The sequence below is a fragment of the Bremia lactucae genome, linkage group LG19 (assembly GCF_004359215.1).
Source record: "Bremia lactucae strain SF5 linkage group LG19, whole genome shotgun sequence".
In the NCBI taxonomy this organism is placed as follows: domain Eukaryota; phylum Oomycota; class Peronosporomycetes; order Peronosporales; family Peronosporaceae; genus Bremia; species Bremia lactucae.
In genome coordinates, this window is record NC_090628.1 from 503,528 (window position 1) to 524,657 (window position 21,130).

The following is a 21,130-nucleotide window of genomic DNA, read 5'->3' on the forward strand; positions in this document are numbered from 1 at the left end:
GTATTCGATAATTGCTTGACTAATTTCGCTTTAATTAGCGTAACATCTATCCACGAAGAAGCTGCTAGCTTGCTGTTGCTCGTCGTCGCTATCATCGCTGATTTTAATATGCAGCAAAACACAATCGTTGATCTGTGGCCAGCAAGAGGTAGCGGGGGTGGGACATCAAAGTTTTGCAACATGCCAGAATTATACATATCGCAGCATTAATGATCATACAATAATTAGGCAGGATATGTATCAAATATCGTCTGAACAGCAGAAAACGTAAATGAAACAGTCTTACAGAGTCTTAATCTACTCGTAAGTTTATTGATTACGAGACTAGATTGAAGCATGCTAAAACTTTGTCGTATGCTTATGCCAATGTCTACGAATAATAACTTTTCAATCCATTTCTCTTCATGATACCTTCTCTGCCTCATGGCTAAGATCAAGTGTAGCATATCTCTTCATGATCCCAAGCTTCTGTATACTCGTATGTATATTATACATGCGTATTAATTTTTATTCATAAATCATTTTGGCGTATTTTTTTATTTTTTTATTTTTGATTATTTGGAATATTTTTTTGTTTATTAACTATTTTAGTATATTTTTTGTATTCCTTTTTTTCAGGTTTTGGTTCTTACAGCACTGTTGTAAATTCTTTCGGACTGGGATGGATGCGAACACGTACTTCGGGGATGATTTCGGCCAGAAAATTGACCTTACGGTCCGCATTCGCGAGATCTTGCGGAACTATCCCGGTACGACGCACCACTTCTTGAAATTGAAAAGAAAACTCTGTTAAAGCCATGCCGGTTTTGTTGCTGGGCATGATCTTTCGTGCAGAAGGCACATCAATATTTAAAGAAATGGTGCAAAATGCCGACGACGCTGGTGCTACAGAGGTCAGCCTTTGTATCGATTATCGCCAGCATGCGGCTACAGGACTCGCGTATGAGAAGCTTGCATCATTCCAAGGTTGACCAAGCTCTATGTGAACGCTCTTCCCCGTTCAGCTACTGACTTGAATGTTGCTTTCTTGACTATACCTGCACTTTAGGACCATCTTTGCTCATATACAATAATGCCACATTCAGTGACGCAGATTTTTTGTCAATACAGGTAGAGAGGAGGAAACTTTTTTAATTGTGACGTTCATTCATTCGATGCTAATTGAAAGTATTGATTCAACATGCAGCGTATTGGAGACTCGCTAAAAAAAGACAATTCGAACGGATGGAAGACTGGGCGCTTTGGTGTTGGCTTTAACTCTGGTACATCTTACATTGCTAAAATTTCGGTTTTGTGGGTATCTCTCAATTGTTTTGATACAGTGTACCATATGACCGATCTTCCAGCATTTGTTAGCGGCTCGCAATTGGTTTTCTTTGACCCTCAGGTATGCAACTTAGTCATTGTAGCAGTAGTTACTACGAGTGATGGACTGACTTACTTATTGCTTTGTATATTGTTATAGGCATGTCATTTGCCAAATGTCAATCCAAGCAATCCCGGAAAGATGGTCGACTTTATTGCACATCCAAACTTGGTGAGCAATTATTCGAATCAAATGGCCCCATTCCGATGTTTTGGGTGCAACTTTTCAGGACCGTTCATGGTAAGTGAGGCCTTTTTTTTCGTTGCCATCAACGTCATTTCAAAAAAATAATTGTTTTGCCTACATGCATGTAATTTTTGGTGAAGGGGACAATTTTTCGTCTTGCGCTTCGAACCGCAGACCAAGCGCAACAAAGCAGATTGTCGAATCGTATTCAAACACCTGCTAAAGTTGCAGAAATGCTACAAGAATTTGCTGAGACCTTGCAGACTGTGTTGCTATTTTTGCGCAATGTATGCAAAATTACGATATGGGAATGGAAAGCTGATGATGACGCTCCTACTGTTCAGCACGAAGCTTGGATCAATAATTTGACGCCAGAAACCGCGGCAAAACGATCCCTTCGACATGCAAGTCTAGGCTCGTCTACACCGTTTGCCACCCCGCAATTTCCAATCGATGGTATGCCTTTTCCACAATTTTGTGATGATAGGGTACCGTCGACTCATCTGTAATAACTTGTGTATGCAGGAATCGTTTGCGATTACCCGTTGGTCCTTCATACACGCTGTTGCGTTACACAATTTATAAAAGTGTATGAGTTTATGGTCATGAATCAACTTGGTGGCGGAGAGTGTACCAAGATAGCTTGCGAGCCGGCTAATGCGAATCAACGCCTCGTTCCATGGGGTGGTGTTGCTGTGCCAACGAATGGTGATTTTGCAAATGCCACAAAATCTGGTTTAGCGTTTTGCTTTCTGCCTCTACCGACGCATACCTATTTGCCTGTACATGTATGTGTCACGCTTATCATTGTCTATCGCTTGTTATAGTACTTACAAAGGCATTCTCCTCATTAGGTCAACGGATACTTTGAGCTCTCATCCAATCGTCGAGACATTTGGTTTGGGGAAGGTTTAAGCGGGGAAGGACTGCTTCGTGCACAATGGAATATTTCTATACTTTGCGATGTAATTGCGCCATGTTATGCCCGAGCGATCATACACCTGGCTGGTGGTCATGTTTTGAGGCCTGACCAGCACATTCAATTACTACCGCAAGCAATTCCGCCAGCTCCATGGGACTCACTGACTTTTTCTTTTTTTTCGCAGATTCGAGACAAATTGTGTCTTTATAGTGAAGTTGAAGGAGGGCGGTGGGTTTCTCCTGCAGAAAGCATGGTAATTTGTAGCACGACCTCGAATCGGGAAGAGCTGGAGCAATTGCTGATTGAAGATGGCTTTCCTGTGGTCCGAATATTGTCTGAAGACCTCGAGCGTGTATTGGTGAAAACAGAAACGATGTCGTCTTATGTTGGACCCCAAACTCTTCGCGATTTATATAAAAGCAAGCTATCAAGTCATGCGGGAAACATGAAAGCTACTGTATGTTTGCTTGACTTTATGCTTAGTGATTTGGATCCAAGTCGCTTGGATTTACTTGTCGATGTCAACTTTCTCCCCATTGCAGATGGAAGCCTTCAAACGTTTAAGAAACCAGTAACTTTCGACTCCGGAGACCTGGAATACTTGTGCTCTATGGGGTTTGTGCGGCAGCATGCAGCTCACGCGCTAGTGATCGCGGGGCCCGATGGAGTGGAAATAGCGCTTAATTGGTTGCTTCAAAATACGGATGCATCAATCGCACTCAAAGAAGGGGGAAATAGCAGATTTTTTATCCCGAGCCATGAAGAATCGATCCTGTTGGCGAAAGCACGTAGCCATTTAGTTAACATTGAAGCTATAAGTATAACTGGATTAAATCTTCTTACTTCAAACAAGGCGCAAACGCATCTTAATGTACAGAAGCTGGATTTCCAGGATTTTGTCGATTTGCTGGCAGTGGTGTTGCCTGCTGCGTGGTTTGGAAAGCCGACAGTTCCATGGAGTGGAAGGCATGACAGTGACGAGCCAAGCGAGGAATGGTTTCGGGAGCTTTGGAAGTACATTGGCCCAAGCAAGCAACTTTTATTGCTGAAAGATAAATGGCCCATTGTACCAACAGCATCAAACTCACTGGCTCAATTGAGTTTGTCAGCAGGTGTGGTCAGCGCTGAGCTTATTCCAGACGGTTGCATTCAGTGTCTGAAAAAATTACAAGTGCGCCTGCTATTACCAAAACTCTTCGCATCATTTCAGCCAAACTCGGAGGTATGGCAATTCATTCACCAACCAACTCCCGTCGGCGTGCTTTCTTGCATTGGTGTTGCCTTAGGCACACGCGGCATGACAATGTCTACCGAGGTAAGGTTGTTATTCAAAGACGCCGATAGGCACGACCGCGAGCAATTGCTTTCGTTTTTGATGTCTGGAGATATTAAAGAAATTGGAGCTGCTGAAAAGCGAATCTGTCATAAGCTGCCAATATTCTCAGGGTTCTGTGCAATTGAGCAAACTAAACAAGATTGTGATATTAATTGGATGGCGTATGAAGCTGACAGCGAATATTCTCCCGTATTTCTGTCGCTTGAAGAGTTGATGGAGCGACACCTGGAACCTTTGATGTGCATGGGCATTGCTTCAACATTCCTCGACTCGAATTTTATTTATGTGAAAGAAGGCGACGAGGCTCACGCTGATTTCTTGTCATATTTGGGTGTACGACAAATCTCAAAGGTCGACTTTTTCTCCAAGTATCTGGTCCCGCGTTTCGATCAGATAAAGCCTAAAGCCCGCGTTAAATTTGTTTACCAATTGCTAGTAGAATTACATGTTTTACTAGCACAGGATGACGCTGACATGCTATTAAGCATCCTCGAGACTGCTGCAATTTTCCCAACAATGTCAGGAGACTTGAAAAGTATTGGTGACCTGTATGACCCAGAGATTAATGAATTTATAGATATAATGGACGAAACCTTTTTTCCAGCCCTTGAGCTTCAGGACCCTATGCCACTGTCTGCGCTACGGTCATTAGGACTGCAACGTACCTTATCCCGACGGTCTATTTTATCGTTGGCGGTATCCTTGGAAAGAGACCAAATGAGGATTACAAACGGTAGCGCAGAGCCAAATAGTCTTGATGAGATTAGCATGAAGTTGCGGTGCCGTTCTCTAAAGTTTTTTCAGTATGTGGATTCACGCATGGATCAACTTGTAACTCCAATACCAATTGATCGACTGGCGCATACTCTTGTAAAAAAAAGCAAAAAAAGGGAAGGCATTCGTTTTTTGCGTAGCTTTTTGAGCGAAGACCGTTTACGCAACGATGACGCGATCCGAAATAACGTGGTGCCAACCACAGAAGAGCTAGAAAAGCAAGCTTTTGAGAAAGCTGAAATTGCAGATTTTAAAGCCAAGTTAGCGATCATTGAGTGGATTCCAGTGAGCGAGGAACAACCCCATTTTGCCGCACCGTGGTACAAACAAGGGGAGCGAGTTATCGTAGCGTCACCACAACAATCCCGCCCAGCAAAACAATTGTGGCTTTGTTCCTCTCAATTTCACGTCATCAAATGCACGGTGCAATCAAAAGTACTGCGAAATATTCTTGGTTGGGATAAGTCTCCAACAGCCACGACAATTGCTATTCAGCTTAAAAAAATCTCGGAACTGTATGATGCTCACCAAGTGCAAGATGGTAACGATTCGAATGCTATTAATGATAGAGATATCCACGTGATTTGGCCCGCGGTGTACAACATATACCAGATGTTGTCGGTCTTTTTTGAGACTGAACTGGGTGAACGCCGAAGCCAAGTATCCTCGATTTTGTCGGACAATGGCAAATATGTATGGGTGGGCGACCGTTTTGTGTCGGCGACTCACGTGGCTTCAATAGCTGTTGTAAATGCGGAACCGCTTTTGTATACGATTCCTAATGAGCTTCTTCATTTTCGACCCTTTCTACGAGCAATTGGTGTACGAGAAAGGTTTGCACTGGCAGACTACGTGTATGTTCTTGGAGCAATGTACAAGGACTGCCGTGGATCGAGTACCCTAAAAAAAGAAGAGCAGAGTAACTTTTCTCCTCTCTCGAGCGATAGACTGACGACAATTATTGGATTAATCCAACTAATAAGTGATACGCTACAACACCATTCCGATTATGAATTGTTCGCTCCCGACCGAAATGGAGTACTTGACTTCGCGGCAAGCCTGACATATGATGACGCTCCTTGGCTGGATAAACGGGATTACGAGACGTCTTCAGGAACCATCCGATTTATTCACCCCAAAATCTCAAATGATGTAGCAGCAAAAATCGGATCCCGTTCCTTACGCCACCAGTTGCTAAGTGAAAACGGTCACAATGAATTAGCTTTCGGAGGTGTAGAGGCATTCGGTCAGACAGAAGCGATAACGAAGCGAATCGCGCACATTTTGGAGCAGTATCCGGATGGACCTAATATTATCAATGAGCTAATTCAAAATGCTGATGACGCAGGAGCTACTCGTGTCTCGATTTTATACAATAGTTGCATGTACGGGACTTCTTCGCTGCTAAGTCCAGCTATGGCGAAATGGCAGGGGCCAGCACTATACTGCGTACGAATGTCTATTGTCGTAAATGCGGCACAGGTTTTCGTTCTGACTATCGTGTATCTCTTTCGCAGTACAATGACGCTGAATTCAGCGATGGAGACTTTATTAGTCTTGCAAGCATAGGCCAAGCCAGCAAATTGCAACGAGCAGCTACAACGGGGCGATTTGGACTTGGATTTAACTCTGTGTACCATTTTACTGACTTACCTTCAATTGTTTCAGCAAAATCAATTAGTAAGAGTTTTTCCTTTTATGTTGCTAAGCTATGAGTAGTATGTAACAAACATATCTTGCGCAGTAATGTTTGATCCTCACGCCACCCACTTGCCCGGCATATCAGCTGCAAACCCAGGAATTAAGATTCGTTTTGTCGATGCAAGCATTGTCCACCAGTTTCCGGACCAATTTGCACCATTTAAGGATGTGTTTGGCTGCGATTTGACAAGCCATTATAGGGGTACCTTATTTCGATTTCCGCTTCGTAACAGCTCTCTCGCAGAAAGCAGTCAAATCAAGCGTCGAGGCTACTCGCATCGTGCAATTGTGAGGTTGTTTAAGGGCTTTCAGGAATCAATTATTGAGACAATGTTGTTTCTTCGAAACGTTCGCAAAGTAGACGTGTATTTACAGCCAGAGATTGACTCACCTCCCATATATTTGTATGGAGCAGAAGTGCCTGAGGAAGATCGTGGCGAAACTTGGCGAACGATTGATCGATTTATGTGCAATGATGAGTCACCAAGAAATTCTTCAATGACCCATCTATCCTCAAAGCGAGAATTCTATGCGCGCTTGCGGTCTACTCCAACAGAAAGCCTTCCATCTGTGACCCAGGTACTTAATATACGATGTCGACAGCAAAAAAACCTTCAAGAATTATTTCTCCGCTTTGGTAAGGTAGCCTCTCAAGAAGGAACAGAGGCTAACATGATCGAAACGAAGGCTGCCACTGAAGACCACTTGGAGGAGACAATCGAAAAGTACTTAGTATGCAACCAAATTGGCGGTGGAAAAGCGCGCGATATGGCTTGTGCCGCGGAAAATGAGTCTTTAAAACTTATTCCTTGGGTGGGGATTGCCAGTCGAATTGACGGAGGGCTAACAGAAGGACGAGCTTTTTGCTTTCTACCCCTCCCTGTCCGCGTCGGCTTACCAGTCCACGTGAATGGCTACTTTGAATTGTCCTCAAATCGTCGCGATATCTGGATTGGCGATGATATGAGTGGTGATGGAAAATTGCGTTCAGAATGGAACGCTAATTTACTGGTAGACGCCGTCGCGCCTGCTTATTTAAACTTCCTCTTAAAACTAAAGGCGATGAACCAGATAAAAACTGCTCAATATCTGTCGTACTTTCCAGTAAATCTGCCTTCCAGCCCTTGGAACAGCATTGTTCTCGAACTTTTTCGCATTATGAAGAGCCAACCAATGTTTCTTGCGTCCGCGAGCCAGCACATGAAAAATGAAATTCTGGAGGGCCTCATTAAATTTGTCAAGCCGAGCTCTTGTGTATTAATCGACGACGATCTGAGTGACTGGAAAATACTCGAGGATGCCTTAGGTACAGTGTCTTTGACGACAGTGCATGTACCTGTGGCACTGCGTAAAATGTTGCTCCAGCTCGATGGTGTATATGGAGCAATGACTCCTGCATTTTTTCGGCAGCTAACGCGACAAGGAGATTTCTTACCTGTTTTGGAACGCGGATGTCTCAAGCGAGTCATTCGATTTTGCTTGTCGGATTGCCAAGGCTCATCAAGCCTTTTTGTGTCTCAAGCTCTCGACAATTTGCCGATACTGCCCTTAAAAAGTGGAATTTTTGAAAAACTTTCTATTCACGATAAGAGTGTGCAAAGCAACGAATCTAGTTTATATGCAAAACAGGAATCGACCTACTACTTTGGCAATGCCATTGAGGAACAACTCTTGGGTGATTTTCACCATCGAGTGTTGTTCGGGGAGTTTAAGGAGTTGTTTGACGTGATCCCGGCTGTGTACGACTGCTCAAATCTTAGCGTGCTGAACCTCGATACTATCTTGAAAAACTTTCTACCGCACATGCTGGGTCGCTGTTGGAGTAAAATAAAGACTAATATATACGCGCTTGCGTCGCCATCGGAAATGGAGGGCGACAAAAGAGAATGGGTGCGATTGCTGTGGACGTACGTAGACTCCCAGATACATACGATTGACCAAGCACTTGAAGCTTTCGTGAAATGGCCATTGGTTCCTATTCTATGCGGTGATGGAAATCGATGGGTTTGTCTATCTGCAAACGTCAGCCTTGTGATTCCTCAGAAAGACAAATCGCCAGATCAGTTTTGTGATTTAAGAAGCGTGCTGGGAAAACTTGGTGTGTACGTTGTGAATACCTCTTACATTAGTGGTGACAAGTGCTTGCAATGGCTGCTGGCACGTAAATACGCTCATATGCTTACGTCAAACGGAATACTGGAAGCCTTGAACCGCTATCAATATCCATTAGACGGCAAAACTATTGATGTAATTTTTGCTAAAACGACAGAGAATGAGCGGCAGATTTTGTGCAATTTCTTTGCTCAAAATGCGTTTGACTCCTTGTCAAATGATCTCGTGCCAATTCTTTTTGAGCTTCCGATATTTGCTGTGTACACGAAGCATACTAGTGGCCACAGTGATGACAAATTTGAGTTTTCTAATTTGCGGCGAGGAGGTTATTTGCCTGATCCTCATTTTGATACCAGACTTCTCGATAACTCATTTTTTCGTGCGGAAACGGAGGGAATACGAAGGTTTTTGCGTGATTGCGGTGTCGACGAATGGTCCTCCACAACTATTTTGCTAGATCACGTTTTTCCACAGCTGCAGCTATTTGAAAATATAAAGGAGGATTTGGTCGATTCTGTAATCGTGAGTGCATTGGAGACTCTTGCCTACCACCAGCGAAACGATTCACGTTTTTATGACGTTGTGACTACACAAGCAATCGTTCCCTCCAGGCAGCGAATCTTTCGAAAAGTTCACCAGCTTCATGATCCTAGTGTAAGCGAGCTAAGTGACCTCGTCGGAGATAACAGCCTTCCAGCTTTAGCATTTTCAACCCCATCGGTAATTCAAATTCTGCGATCGCTGGGCCTGCGTAGCTCCTTATCGTGTCATGCAGTGCTGGATAGCGCGCGCTCCATTGAGGCTATGTACGGCGAAGGTGGTGGAGAGGTTGCAGACCAGGCGTACGCTAAAGCTCGCAGCTTGCTAACAATTGTAAACAATCACTTTGATAAGATGATGGCCGAATTGAATGCGAATGACGCCGTTGCAGGCCAGGAATCACATGACACGGATCGCATACATGACATAGTAGCGGATCTTGGAAAAATTAAGTGGTTGCCTATTCATGAAAAGACACTAGATCCCGCAATGCCATGGAAATGGCCTAGCGAGAGTGGTGACCACCACCATCGACTTTCGAATGCAGTAAATGTGCGTTCACAAAAAAACGCGGTGCGTACGCTTAATGTTGCCAAAGAAATGATTGTTGTATTCATTTGACTTTTAATGCGCTCTTTATTAATATCAGTGGCTCTGCTCTTCGTCAATGGATATATTGAATGGCGAGCTCACTTCCGAAGTGCTTATTTATGCATTTGGGTGGAATAATCAAATTGAAAGCTTTGTAATAGCCAAGCAGCTTGAAGCGTTTGGCTTGCGTTGGGAAAAGTACGAGACCGATAGATTACTGCCCTCGTTTAGTTTGCCCTGTTGGCGATTTCCTTTGTCAGAAGTTCAGCTAATGTATGAAATACTGGAAAAATGTCGACAATTGGACGAAGAGAGTTGGAAGGCGTCTTTTGCGTATCGCAGATTGGCAAATGCGCGATGGATCTGGACAGGGAAACAGTTTGTACATTCGTATCAAATTGCTGTGGAGGCTAATGCGTCATTAGAGCCTCTAGTGTATTGCTGTCCGAGCGAGCATATTATCCCACGATCGCTTCTCGCTTCTTTTGACCTTAAGCTCACCTTCTTAACAGTCGATTACTTGGAAGCGATACTAAGACTACCAAGAAATGTAATTTTGAGTGAAAAGCAAGTGGCAGCGTGCCTAAAAATCTACCAAATCTTTGCTGACGACATATCATCATTGGAATCTGCGCTAGAATCGTTCGCAACGCAAGAATTGGTATTGTTAGATCAGTTTAACCACCTCGTTCCTTCTGTGCAATTGACTTTTGATGACATGGAATGGAATGAATCACGAGAAGCACGGCAGGGAGCAACATTTGTTTGTAACAAAGTCCCTAAAACTGTAGCTGGATTGCTGGGTGCAGCGTCATTGCATTCGAAACTAGCACAGACGTCAATGACCAGTGAGCGTGTAGTGTGTCCATCTATCAGAGCCCTGCAGACTATATTGCCGCCTCATTCTGAATGGTTTCACGTACTCCTTCAAGAAACAATCTTTGCAGCTGAGCATTTTGGAGGAACGCAAGTGGACTTCTTCCTGGATTATCGCCACCACCCGTCTCAACGTGTAATTCAGCCATCTTTGCAACCTCTTCAGTACGAAGCACTGTGCATTCATATTCACGACGTAGTACTTAGCGCGAACGATGTCAATAAGTTGTATCAGGACGAGTCTTCTCGAACGGGCCTACTGTGTGGCTTTGTCGTGTCAGATTGTATGCAAATTTTAAGTGGCGAGGGATTTTATGTCCTGGATCCGACTGGTGCTTATCTGTCATCATCAACTGGAACAACAGCAGCCAATACATCGGCTTTGACAAGTTTCGGCCTGCGATATAATGTACATAGCCATAATTTTGCTCGATATCCAGACCAGCTTTTACCATTTACAACACTTCCTTCTTGCCCAAGCAATGTACCCTCAGGATTGCAAAGCACGTTGATTCGATTTCCATGGCGGAAATCCGGGTCAGCTTTGTCCTCCTACGTACTAAACACGACAAAAGCTGACAAATTCATTGCGATTGTAAAGTCGCAACTGTACCAGACGCTAATATTTACGGAGACTGTTCACCGGATTTCGTTGTGGGGTGTCGGCAAGGAATCTGAATTTGCACTCCACTGTCATGGCGAGGCATCCCTCGATGCACCCGATCAGACACTTTGTAAACGCCGCATGACACGCCAAAATCAAGAGTGGAAAAAACGGTTTTCGTTGCACAGTTTTTTCAAAAGTCCTGTGATTCCTGAAAACCAAATGGAGTTTGTGATTAACCTTGAATTAGAAAATAAACAGTATCGCGACGTTTGGCTATTCGCAGATAATATCGGATTGGGCAGGAGTCGTGAGTTAGCATGCTCTCCTGTTCATGAGATGCTACGCTCGACTCCTTACGTAAGTGTAGCTTGCCATATTTGGCGCAATGATAGCCCAGCTCCTAGACTTCGCGGCCATGTATACAATGTTGTGTGCACGCAACAATTTGTTGGGCTACCAGTGCACATTAATGGTTGTTTTAAGACGACAACGAACGATAAACAGCTTGTGCTTATTGCGTCATTAAACGAAAGTGGCCAAGATAACAACAATGCCATGACAAATGGAAATGAGATACAAATTGCAGCTGGATGGAATCGAATTCTTTTGGAAGATAGTGTATCGGACGCATACGCAAAGCTTCTTATGGTCGCAAAGCGGTGCTACAAAGGGTTATACCCAAAGGCACTTTACAATATCTGGCCGACATTACAAAAGGTGCGCATTACCTTGTTAGAGAGCTGTCATCAATAAATAACGCTTTGTGTGTAGCGTAAAACAGATCTTGGTGCAATTGTACAGGCTTTTGTCTACCATTCTGTTGCCAAACGGGACTTGTTCCTTTGCACTGACGGCATCTTCCGTCCTTTAAGCAACAGCTACCAACTCGATTTCAGCTGTATTAATATACAGGTAGGCTTCTTAAGCTGCGTTCAAGTGTCTGTAACTTAAATTAACTCTTCTAATGTGCGCATTTTAGGTGTCTTCGTTTGCTCAACTTCACTTTCCGGCGTTAGACATACCGGCAATAATTTTGCAAGATTGCGCGAGGTTTCTGCCATCGCACTTAAATGCTGTAACTCCAAAGCTTATGCGTCACTTCTTAAGAAGTTTTGGCAGATCCGACATTCTTTTAAGTGTCTGCTTACCTCTGCTTGAGTATTGCCTAAGCGACCTGCCATTTCCTTTACCGAGTGAAACGGATTTGATCTGGGCCGAGTTTCATGGACTTCCACTCCTGCCTCTAGAAGACGGAAGCATTGGCGTCCTTCAAGCCAATCAACGCCGCATGAGTTATATCATCGGATCGTACGATCAAATTGAATTGCTTGAACCAGTAAAAAATCTGTTTGTGTCATTGTTAACACTGCGTAGACTTCACAAGTACTTTTCAGAGACCCGATTCATTTCGATTTTCGGATTAACTTCCTTTTCGATAAAAATTCTAGCGGATAACATTGAGCGAGTTCTGCCATCGTCGTGGAAATATCAAGAGACTGTTGAGTGGGATCCAAACTCGCCCGTTGGAATTGACCAGTTGTGGCTTTACCGCTTCTGGCAGGTTGTACATTATGAACGTCGATCTTTAGATTATTTTTCGAGCTGGCCATTAATTCCTTTGAAAGGTTCGCGACTACTTTCTTGTTCTAAGATGGGTATGGCTGTGTGTGTTTGGGACGACTCAGCAGATAGTGAGATCACTTCACTAGTCGCTCAAGCTTTTCAAGCTTCTGCAACAGAACAAGAATCTAAAATGGCTGGCATGGAGGACGAATGCAAGCGCTGGACGGAACTTAGTGCCAAAGTTATAGAAAATGAAGAAATTGCTGATGAAAGCTATCTAGATGAAGAAGAATTTGGTGAAATAGAGGTTGATGAAGAGACTGATTGCAATGAAGAGGCTTTAAATGAAGCAAAAGTGAATCGATCGGCTAGTATGATTAATCCATCTGGTGGCGCTACGAGCATTCAAATGGACGATACTGCATCGTTACCGGCTCAAGTTCGTGATGAGGCGGAAGAACGAGCTGTAGATGCTAATGATGCGTTTCCTATATCTATCAGCTTTTCGTCCTTGACATCGGAAAGTTTTATCAATTTTGAAGACTCTCAAAGTTTGGCTCAAGAAAGCAATACCAATTCTGAAGAAGTCGATGACAATCCGGAAAGAGGTAGCAGTAGCGAGGATTCAACAGTCTCGACACGTCATCTTGATATAGATGCGCATGAATTTTGTAGTCGTGATATGCTTCATAGTGTTCTCTTCGAATTGAACGTAACGATGCTGGAGCTTGCGTATTTTAAAGGTCAGGAGCAAGCTATCGTGCCGCATTCTCCTGATGTAGCTTTAATCGTGCTTGAAGGAATTTTTGCTGTAAGCTTGGAAGAGACTTGCTGGGCAGATTTAAGTGAGACGCGTGCCGATTTTATTGCCGAGTTTTTTGCTCATCATGGGGAAACACATGGAGGTTTCACCCGTGTGCAGCTGGAAAAATTGAAAGTGCTGCCAATTTATGTGAATATTCGCAACGTACCTTGCGCAATTGAAGGCTCAGAGAATTTCTTTTTGATTCCACCTAATTTTAATGTGACAGACATCCCACTGCCTTTGGATGCACAGCACTGTTTTCTTAAGAGTAACCCACGTCTTGATACTTTTTACAAAGAGCTGGGGGTCGAAGAAATGAGTGACAGCAAACTACTGATCTACATTCTACCAATGTTTTGTAACTTGCAAGAAGAACAACGCAACCAGGTGCTGGATATACTTTTGCTTAAATGGCAATCGCTACGTGACAGTGCCGAATTAAAAGCTGTTCTTAAAGAAACGGCTCTATTTCGCAACGATGATAGCAACGACTCGCGTTACCGCATTGCGAGTTCCTACCACGACCCTCAAAATAATGTGCTCGCGACAATTTTTGCGGGCATTCGTGGAAAATTTCCTGCTCAACGGTATCAAACGCCTGAATGGCTGAATTTAATGAGTGAAATCGGTTTGCAAACCGAAGTTACTGTCGATATTTATGTCGAGTGTGCACAGCGCATCGATGGGCAGTGTTCGGGTAAGCAAGCTCTTTCGATTGATGACGAACATCTCCTTACAACGTTGCACCAGTTTTTCGTTCAAAATGTGGACAAATTTGATCGATCGCGATCATTTTTCGAGCGGATTATTTCCCTATCATTTGTACCGGCGGTCGTTTATGACAAAGTATCAAACTCATCATTGGATGATGTCGTTGACGTGTCGCTGGATCAAAGCTATTTTACGTCGCGTTTAGTTGTTCGTAGGTATTTAGATTGCGCAATTCCTGATGATGAAGCTTTAGTGTTCTCGACGACACCAATAATGTCGACCGTTGCATTACCACCGCGCGTCTTATTCAGTCGTCTTGGAATAAAGTCTCCTCCTCCTAAGGATCAAGTTGTAAATCATCTCTTTACCATTACACGAGGTGACCGTGCGATGTCATTCCACGCAATTACTTGGCAGTTCTTCTTGCCTATGGACAAAGTATTTCAAGCCATCTTTAAATTCTTACAAGAAAATTGGGAAGAATTTGGAACTGATATTCAACAACGTCTCGCAAATGCAGCCATCATTCCAGTTGGTTCTACTTTAGTAAAGGGCTCCCGTCTTTTCTTTCATTTACGTGAACATCTTGCTCCCCTTTTGTTTGAAGTACCTCGCGTGTATGGTGCTTATGACTCACTTTTCCGGCATCTGGGCTCCAAAGACGCTCCACAAGTGAGTGATTACATACGCTTATTGCGCGACTTGAAAGCAGAATGCTGTAGCCACCCGCTGAATTTAAATGAATTGATCGCAACGGTTCGTGCGATAGATCTTCTTGTGGCTGCAATGGCCGAGTCCAATTATCGTCTCTCGCTCGAAGAAAAGTCGAGCATTTTCTTACCATCAAATTCAGCAGTAATGCAGTCAATGCTGATGATGGTATACAATGATTCTGCATCGCTTTGTACAAGTATTAGCCTTACAGAATTGCATGTGGTACACCCTCGTATTACCACGAAATGCTGCAAGATACTGGAAGTGCCTGGCATTACTCAAATTGTGACAGAAGAATTAAATGGTGACCTTCCACTTGAGGTCGTAGTAAGTGACGAAATCGCGCATTACAATAGCGTATTAACTTCCCAACAATTTGCTGACGGTATGCGTAAAATTATCACGGCTCAACAGCAAAAAACCTCTTCGTACGATGCGATGCGGTTTACTATTGACTATGAAGACCTCAACGAAAGGATTGTCAATTTGGTAAATTATGAAATCAAGTGCGTCGTGGAGTTGAATACTCGCTTTATTGCAAAGTTAAAATATCTTGATCGAATTGTGGACGTAAGCAAACCTACGCACCAAGACAGTTTGTCATTCTTGGATCAAGCAAATCGACGAATTTATATCACACTGCGAACCGTGAAGGGTAGAATGCGCTCGAGTTATTTAGTCGCTCAATGTATTAACCAGCTCCTTGGCAGAATACTGCAGGATTGCTCGGTATTAGAGTGTATCTTAACATGTGATGAAGTGGAGATTCCAGAAATATTAAACCTGCTTGGTATTTACGAAGACCCTTTGCTGATTACCGATAAACTTCGTGGGGTTTTGGGACAGCCCCTGTGTAGGGTTGATGGTGCGAATGTGGAGCTCGCACCATTGCGCTCTTGTCAGCCTGGAGAACTAGTTGCTGTAGAAGATGAAAATGGCAATTTGTGTTATGCCAAGATCCTTAAGAAAGCGCCCGAGGATGCAGTAGGGATATATCGATATGAAGTTACGGTCAATAGCTCTTCAACACGATGGATGTCAGCAACACAATTGTATTTTTTCCGCTCTAGTCGCATGCGATCCAGTGCAAGCGAATTAAGTGGAAGGCGAGTAATGGACCACGCGAGTAATTTTACAGATGATAATGTTGCTTTGCCCTCATCAGTCGTACCGATATCTCCGGTAGATCAAGGTAGCGAGCTCGTATCTGAAATGTCGGTACCCAAGGCATCCGGTCCGACAATTCCACCTGCGAACATTTTGTCCGCTGTAAACGATTTGCTATCCCGACTCAACGTGACGTTGGACTCGAGCGTTGAGGATTTAATGGCTGAAAATATTCAACTACAGCACCGTTTGAAATTGGCTGAAGCAAGTCGTCGTGCAGCGGCTACACAAATTGAAAAGGTGCTACGCGACAAGAAGGAAATTCAAGACTCGCTCGTGTGTGCCGTTTGTCTCGAGAACCAGGTCAACCGCGTGCTCATTCCGTGTGGACATATTTATTGTGCGTCCTGTGTGCAGCAACTGCCACGACCTTCATGCCCAATCTGTCGCCAGAACATCGTCTCAAGCTCCACTTTCCACGTTCCATCTTGAACTGCATCACTACAGAATTCAAGATTATATAGCACTTGGTTGAAAATTAATAATTACTTCCACAATTCTTTTTTGACAACTAAAAAAACGACAAGTTCGAGACTTAAATGGATTCATAATCCTTGCTCTACCTTGCAAAGAAATAGTCGAGGTACATCTTGTAGCGGAGCTCACTCCTAAAGTCAGAGGAAGATTAAAGATTAAAAACAATCAAAATTTGAGCAATTTTACAGTCTGAAATTTTAAACTATCAAGAGACTTTCAGACTCAGAAAGTCACTTAGTTCTATTGAACTAATGGGTTTAACAACTCAGGGAGTCATTCAAACTATTAAAGCTTAAGGAATCCTAGTTAAAGGGATTCAGGGGCTCGTAGAACCAAGTAGCAACTATTGCCCAAGAGGATATACCTCAGAAAGGATTCTATCTCTTACAAATCAATCCGCAAGCCTTAGGAAGGCACTTAACGTTTTAAGATCAAAAGTGGAACTGCACTTTATTTAATTATTTAAATCTAAAAACCTTACCCTAGCTAATTAAAAAATAGATTTTGGCCGCCAGATCTATATCTGGCGGCGACCACATTTGTTACCCATAATAAATGGGATTTAAGTAACTAACTATTTTAAAATTAGATAAAAGTTTTTTTACCCATAAAGTAAATGTACCACAACAACGGTTCTCCAACCGATGTGTGCCCCATTACACCCTCCCCCATCAGACTGTTGACACCAAGTGTAATCATTCGCTTCATTTCCTCTTTGAGGTTGAACCTTAACAGCTAACCGTTCGGTTGTATTTTTTCATTCCTTTGTCTAATGACAATCAAGCGTGAGTCACAGACTCTGAACACCTTCCTCGACGATGAGGGAATGGTGGACTTTGAAAGTCACTTTCAATCAGAGGAGGAAGAAAAAGAGCGGCGTTCGCTCACGCCTTCTCCTCCGGATGAACGTCGGCAGGCCCCGAATCCGTTCCCAGAACGTGGTGCGGCTTATGTCTTAACTGCATTGAGCAGGACACGGGACCCTGAGTCCAACATCATTACGAATCCGCTCGATGCAGAGCAAGAGCATATAATCCTCATAGAGGAAAGAGCTCGTCGTCGAGCTGCCGAGATAGCGAAAGCTAAAGCTCATAGTAAATATAGATTCACTCCGCTTAGTGCGGACGAGTGTCTCAAAGAGATAGCGGGTCAATGCTTGGCCATCTGGATCTCCGGTGACCCGGCGAGGACGCTGGTGGAGATCGCTGCCCGAGATGCTCTTCATGAGCAATACCTTACGCCAAAGGTAATGACGCGAAGCCAGTATCTGACGCGTTTACGTGACAAGCCCGTGGGGCTTCGTTGACCTCCATGAGGAAAATTCCGATCGTTTTGTTTCCAAATGAACAAAGACTGAAAACAAAGTCTCATTTTAGAACTGGGTGTACCGGGCCCGCAAATTTCGTAATATCTGGAATATCAGAGAGTCTGCGGATAGAGGTGATGTTCGTTTGGAACGGAAGTTTCGCTTCGACTTCGCTAAGCTCAAGGCCACAGGCCAGTTACGTTCGGCTTTTATGCCACAAAACGAAGAAAGGCCTAGCCGATATTTCAGTGCTTCGGTTGACCGTACAACCAAGGATCGAAGCCGCACTGAGGCTTTAGATCCACCTAATCCCACGTTAGTGGTGGGAAGCGTCGTTTGACGCGAGTTGACCCTGAGCTTTGCGCTCAAAAACGTCAACGGCGTAAAGGGCAATCTTGCCGAAGAGGTACCTCGAACTCCCAAGAGTTTTCAGAAGAGGGGTATCCTAGCCACTTCACCAGATACTGGTATTGACCCTCACGACGACGTCGCTTTAAAAGTTTCTCCACATGAAAATGAAGGTTCCCTCGCGCATCAAGCAGCGCGGGAGGGGCCCGAAATTTTGGCGGAAGCATTTGATGCTCTACGGCACGAGGTGCAACTTCTTCGTGAGGTCCTTGCTCATGTTGAGAGCTCTTTTGAGGCGGTTCGGGATCGTCTTTCGACGCTGGAGCGTCAGCAGCCTCATTTAAAGGGCCAGTTGGATATCCTGGTGAGGAAGCAACAATCTGCGGCACGACCGCCTGTCTCGGCGCAAGCGCCTTCAAATCCACGTGGGAAGGGTCCTGATATGGCTTAAGCAAGCCAACGTAAAACACTGGGTGTGCACGCAGCTTGCTGGGAAGGTTTAGCGTATAAGCTAGGCCCTTCTTGTTCACGACTGTAAATGGTCCAATAAAGCGCGGGCGCAATTTGGTCTTGAAGACAGTGGAAACCAAGTTGGTAGGTAGTTCTTAGCGTTTAGTATAACTCGGTCTCCGACCGTATAATAATTAATACAGCTTCTGCCTTTGACATCTGCTTGTTCTTTATGTTTGTCTTGGCTATCAGCCATCGTATCCTTTACATGTCTTAAGACACTAAATCGCGTCGCGAGAAACTCGCTTAAAAAAAGTTCTTTCCGAACGGTAACAGGGCTGATATCAGCAAGCGTATCGGTCAATTCCCCTCCACCAAGCCCTGAGCCCCGCAGTGGTATCGTTAATGGAACGCACGGGTGGGTAAGACCGTTTACATAGAACGGAGTATAGCCTGTAGAGGCATGAACAGCGTTATTTAACGCAAACTCCACTACTGGGAGCATTGAGCTCTAGCGCTTTCATGTCTGAGCACACACGCAACGTCTTCAATGACGCGATTGACACGTTCAGTTTGACCATAGGTCTGCGGATGGTCCGCAGTGGACATATCTAATTTGGTGCCAAGCACTCGAAAAATTGATTTTCAAATTTTACCCGTGAAGCCCGGATTCTGATCAGAGACAATTGCCACTGGCAAACCATGTTGTCGAATCACGCGATCGATAAACAGCTTAGCTGAACCCTCTCCATCAATGGAATCCGGCACGGCCGCTAAGTGAGCCATTTTGCTCAAACGGTCAACAAAGACCACTATGCCGGAGTTACCGGCTGAATCTTTCGGTAGCCCTAAAACAAAATCCATACTAATGGACTCCCAGCAACCTATGGGGACGGGAAGACTCGCCAGTGCGCAGCAGCATGTGCCGAGGGTTTAACCCGTTGGCACGTTTCGCATGTGCGAACATATGTACTGACCCATTTATAAAGTTTAAGCCACCATTAACTCTGGCTTATGGAGCCGTAGGTCTTTACTCAACCGAGTCGACCACCAAGGACAGTATCGTGTGCCTCATAGAGGATTCGGTACTCAAATCCTCATCATGAGGAACAACGACACGCGGAGGGTCCGCGATGTCTGTGCAATAAAGTAACAGGTTGTTATCGATAGAAAATCAATGAAATATTGCACGCGAACTTGCCGGTAATTTAATATCTGAACCCGAGTCCGTTAAAGCTCGTAGCAGAGCTACACACTGTTCATCCTTGGCGTAAGCCGAACGGATAAATTCAGGAATAGGTGACGAGATAGTCGTTGAATGAGAAAGCTCATAATCCGGCCTGCGTGATAACGCATCGGCCAAAGCATTTTGCTTGCCGGGTTTATACTTCACCTCGAAGTTGTATTCTGCTAAAAAGGATAGCCATCGGGCCATTCTCTGTGAGAGATGGGGTGACTTAGTCGCCGTGCGTAATGACGCGTGATCTGTATAAATCACAAACGGCTTAGAGCCAAGCAGATGAAGTCTGAATTTGACGAGGCATACTTCATAGCAAGGAACTCTTTGTCATGAATTGAGTAGTTCTTTTCCGCAGCTTTAAGCTGTCTAGACTCGAACGCAATAACACGTTTGTGCCCATCAACATCTGTTTGTAACAGAGCACTGCCAATGGCAAAATCTGATGCGTCACAGACGACACTGAAATGCCAATTTGGCTTTGGCAGCGCCAGAATTGGGCATGGATAAGACTTTCCTTAACTACTCGAAAGGAATATTTTTTTGCTAGTCCAGCACCATTCTATGTCCTTTTTAAGGAGATTAGTTAATGGCCTAGCCTTATCAGCGTAATTTTTGCTATATTTGTGTAAACAATTGGCGAGACCCAACCACTTAGCAAATCCTTTAGGTTTTAGGAACCGGTCAATCTACTATAGCGGAATCCGCTCTAAGGCCTCGCTTCCCAATGAAACATAAAAAAAAGGAATTTTGTCGCACGACTATGGACAAAAATGCCATCGAATAAGTCTGTGCATAACCTCGATGAGGGCGAAAAAATTGCGTCACCAGACAATTAAATGTTGCCGGGACGTTGGAAAGCCCTTGTGGCATGACCAGCCAACTTCATAACATGCCGCTTGGGGTGCTAACCGCTGTAAGCGGGATATCGCTAGCTCGCATGAGCAATTGGTAGTAACCATCCACTAAGTCCAATGTACTGTACATTGTACATGTCACCATTTTATCCTGAAGAATATCCTTTCTAGGAATGGGGGTTTGTGCTGGTATAGTGACAGCATTAAGCTTATTATAAGCATGTACAATGCGCCATTTACCATTTGGCTTTTTGACACAAAATGTCGGTAACGAATGAGGAGATTTGCTCTATCGTACCATTCCAGCCTCGTGCTTAGCACGGAAGAAATCGTCAATGACGTCACACTGCTCCCTTGGTAAAGGCCATTGTCTTGTGACACAGTATTTGGTTCCCGGAACTAAGTCAATTTCATGACGAACACCTCTATCCGGAGGTAAAACAGATGGTGGGTTATTACATACCACATCTTGGAATTCCTTAAT

At 44.1% G+C, this 21,130-nt stretch overlaps 1 protein-coding gene across 1 annotated transcript; it reads left to right on the forward strand.

Moving 5' to 3' along the window:
* Positions 1-461: 461 nt before the first annotated feature.
* On the forward strand, positions 462-16,403 carry CCR75_001452 (uncharacterized protein; the record flags this gene model as incomplete). The annotated part of the gene is made up of 14 exons (XM_067959555.1): positions 462-749; positions 835-966; positions 1,049-1,110; positions 1,187-1,262; positions 1,323-1,387; positions 1,466-1,606; positions 1,693-2,008; positions 2,078-2,340; positions 2,407-6,033; positions 6,102-6,264; positions 6,329-9,510; positions 9,587-11,728; positions 11,783-11,923; positions 11,991-16,403. Exons 1-14 carry the CDS (start codon positions 662-664, stop codon positions 16,401-16,403), a joined length of 14,811 nt encoding a protein of 4,936 aa, XP_067823723.1. The 5' UTR covers positions 462-661.
* Positions 16,404-21,130: the final 4,727 nt, after the last annotated feature.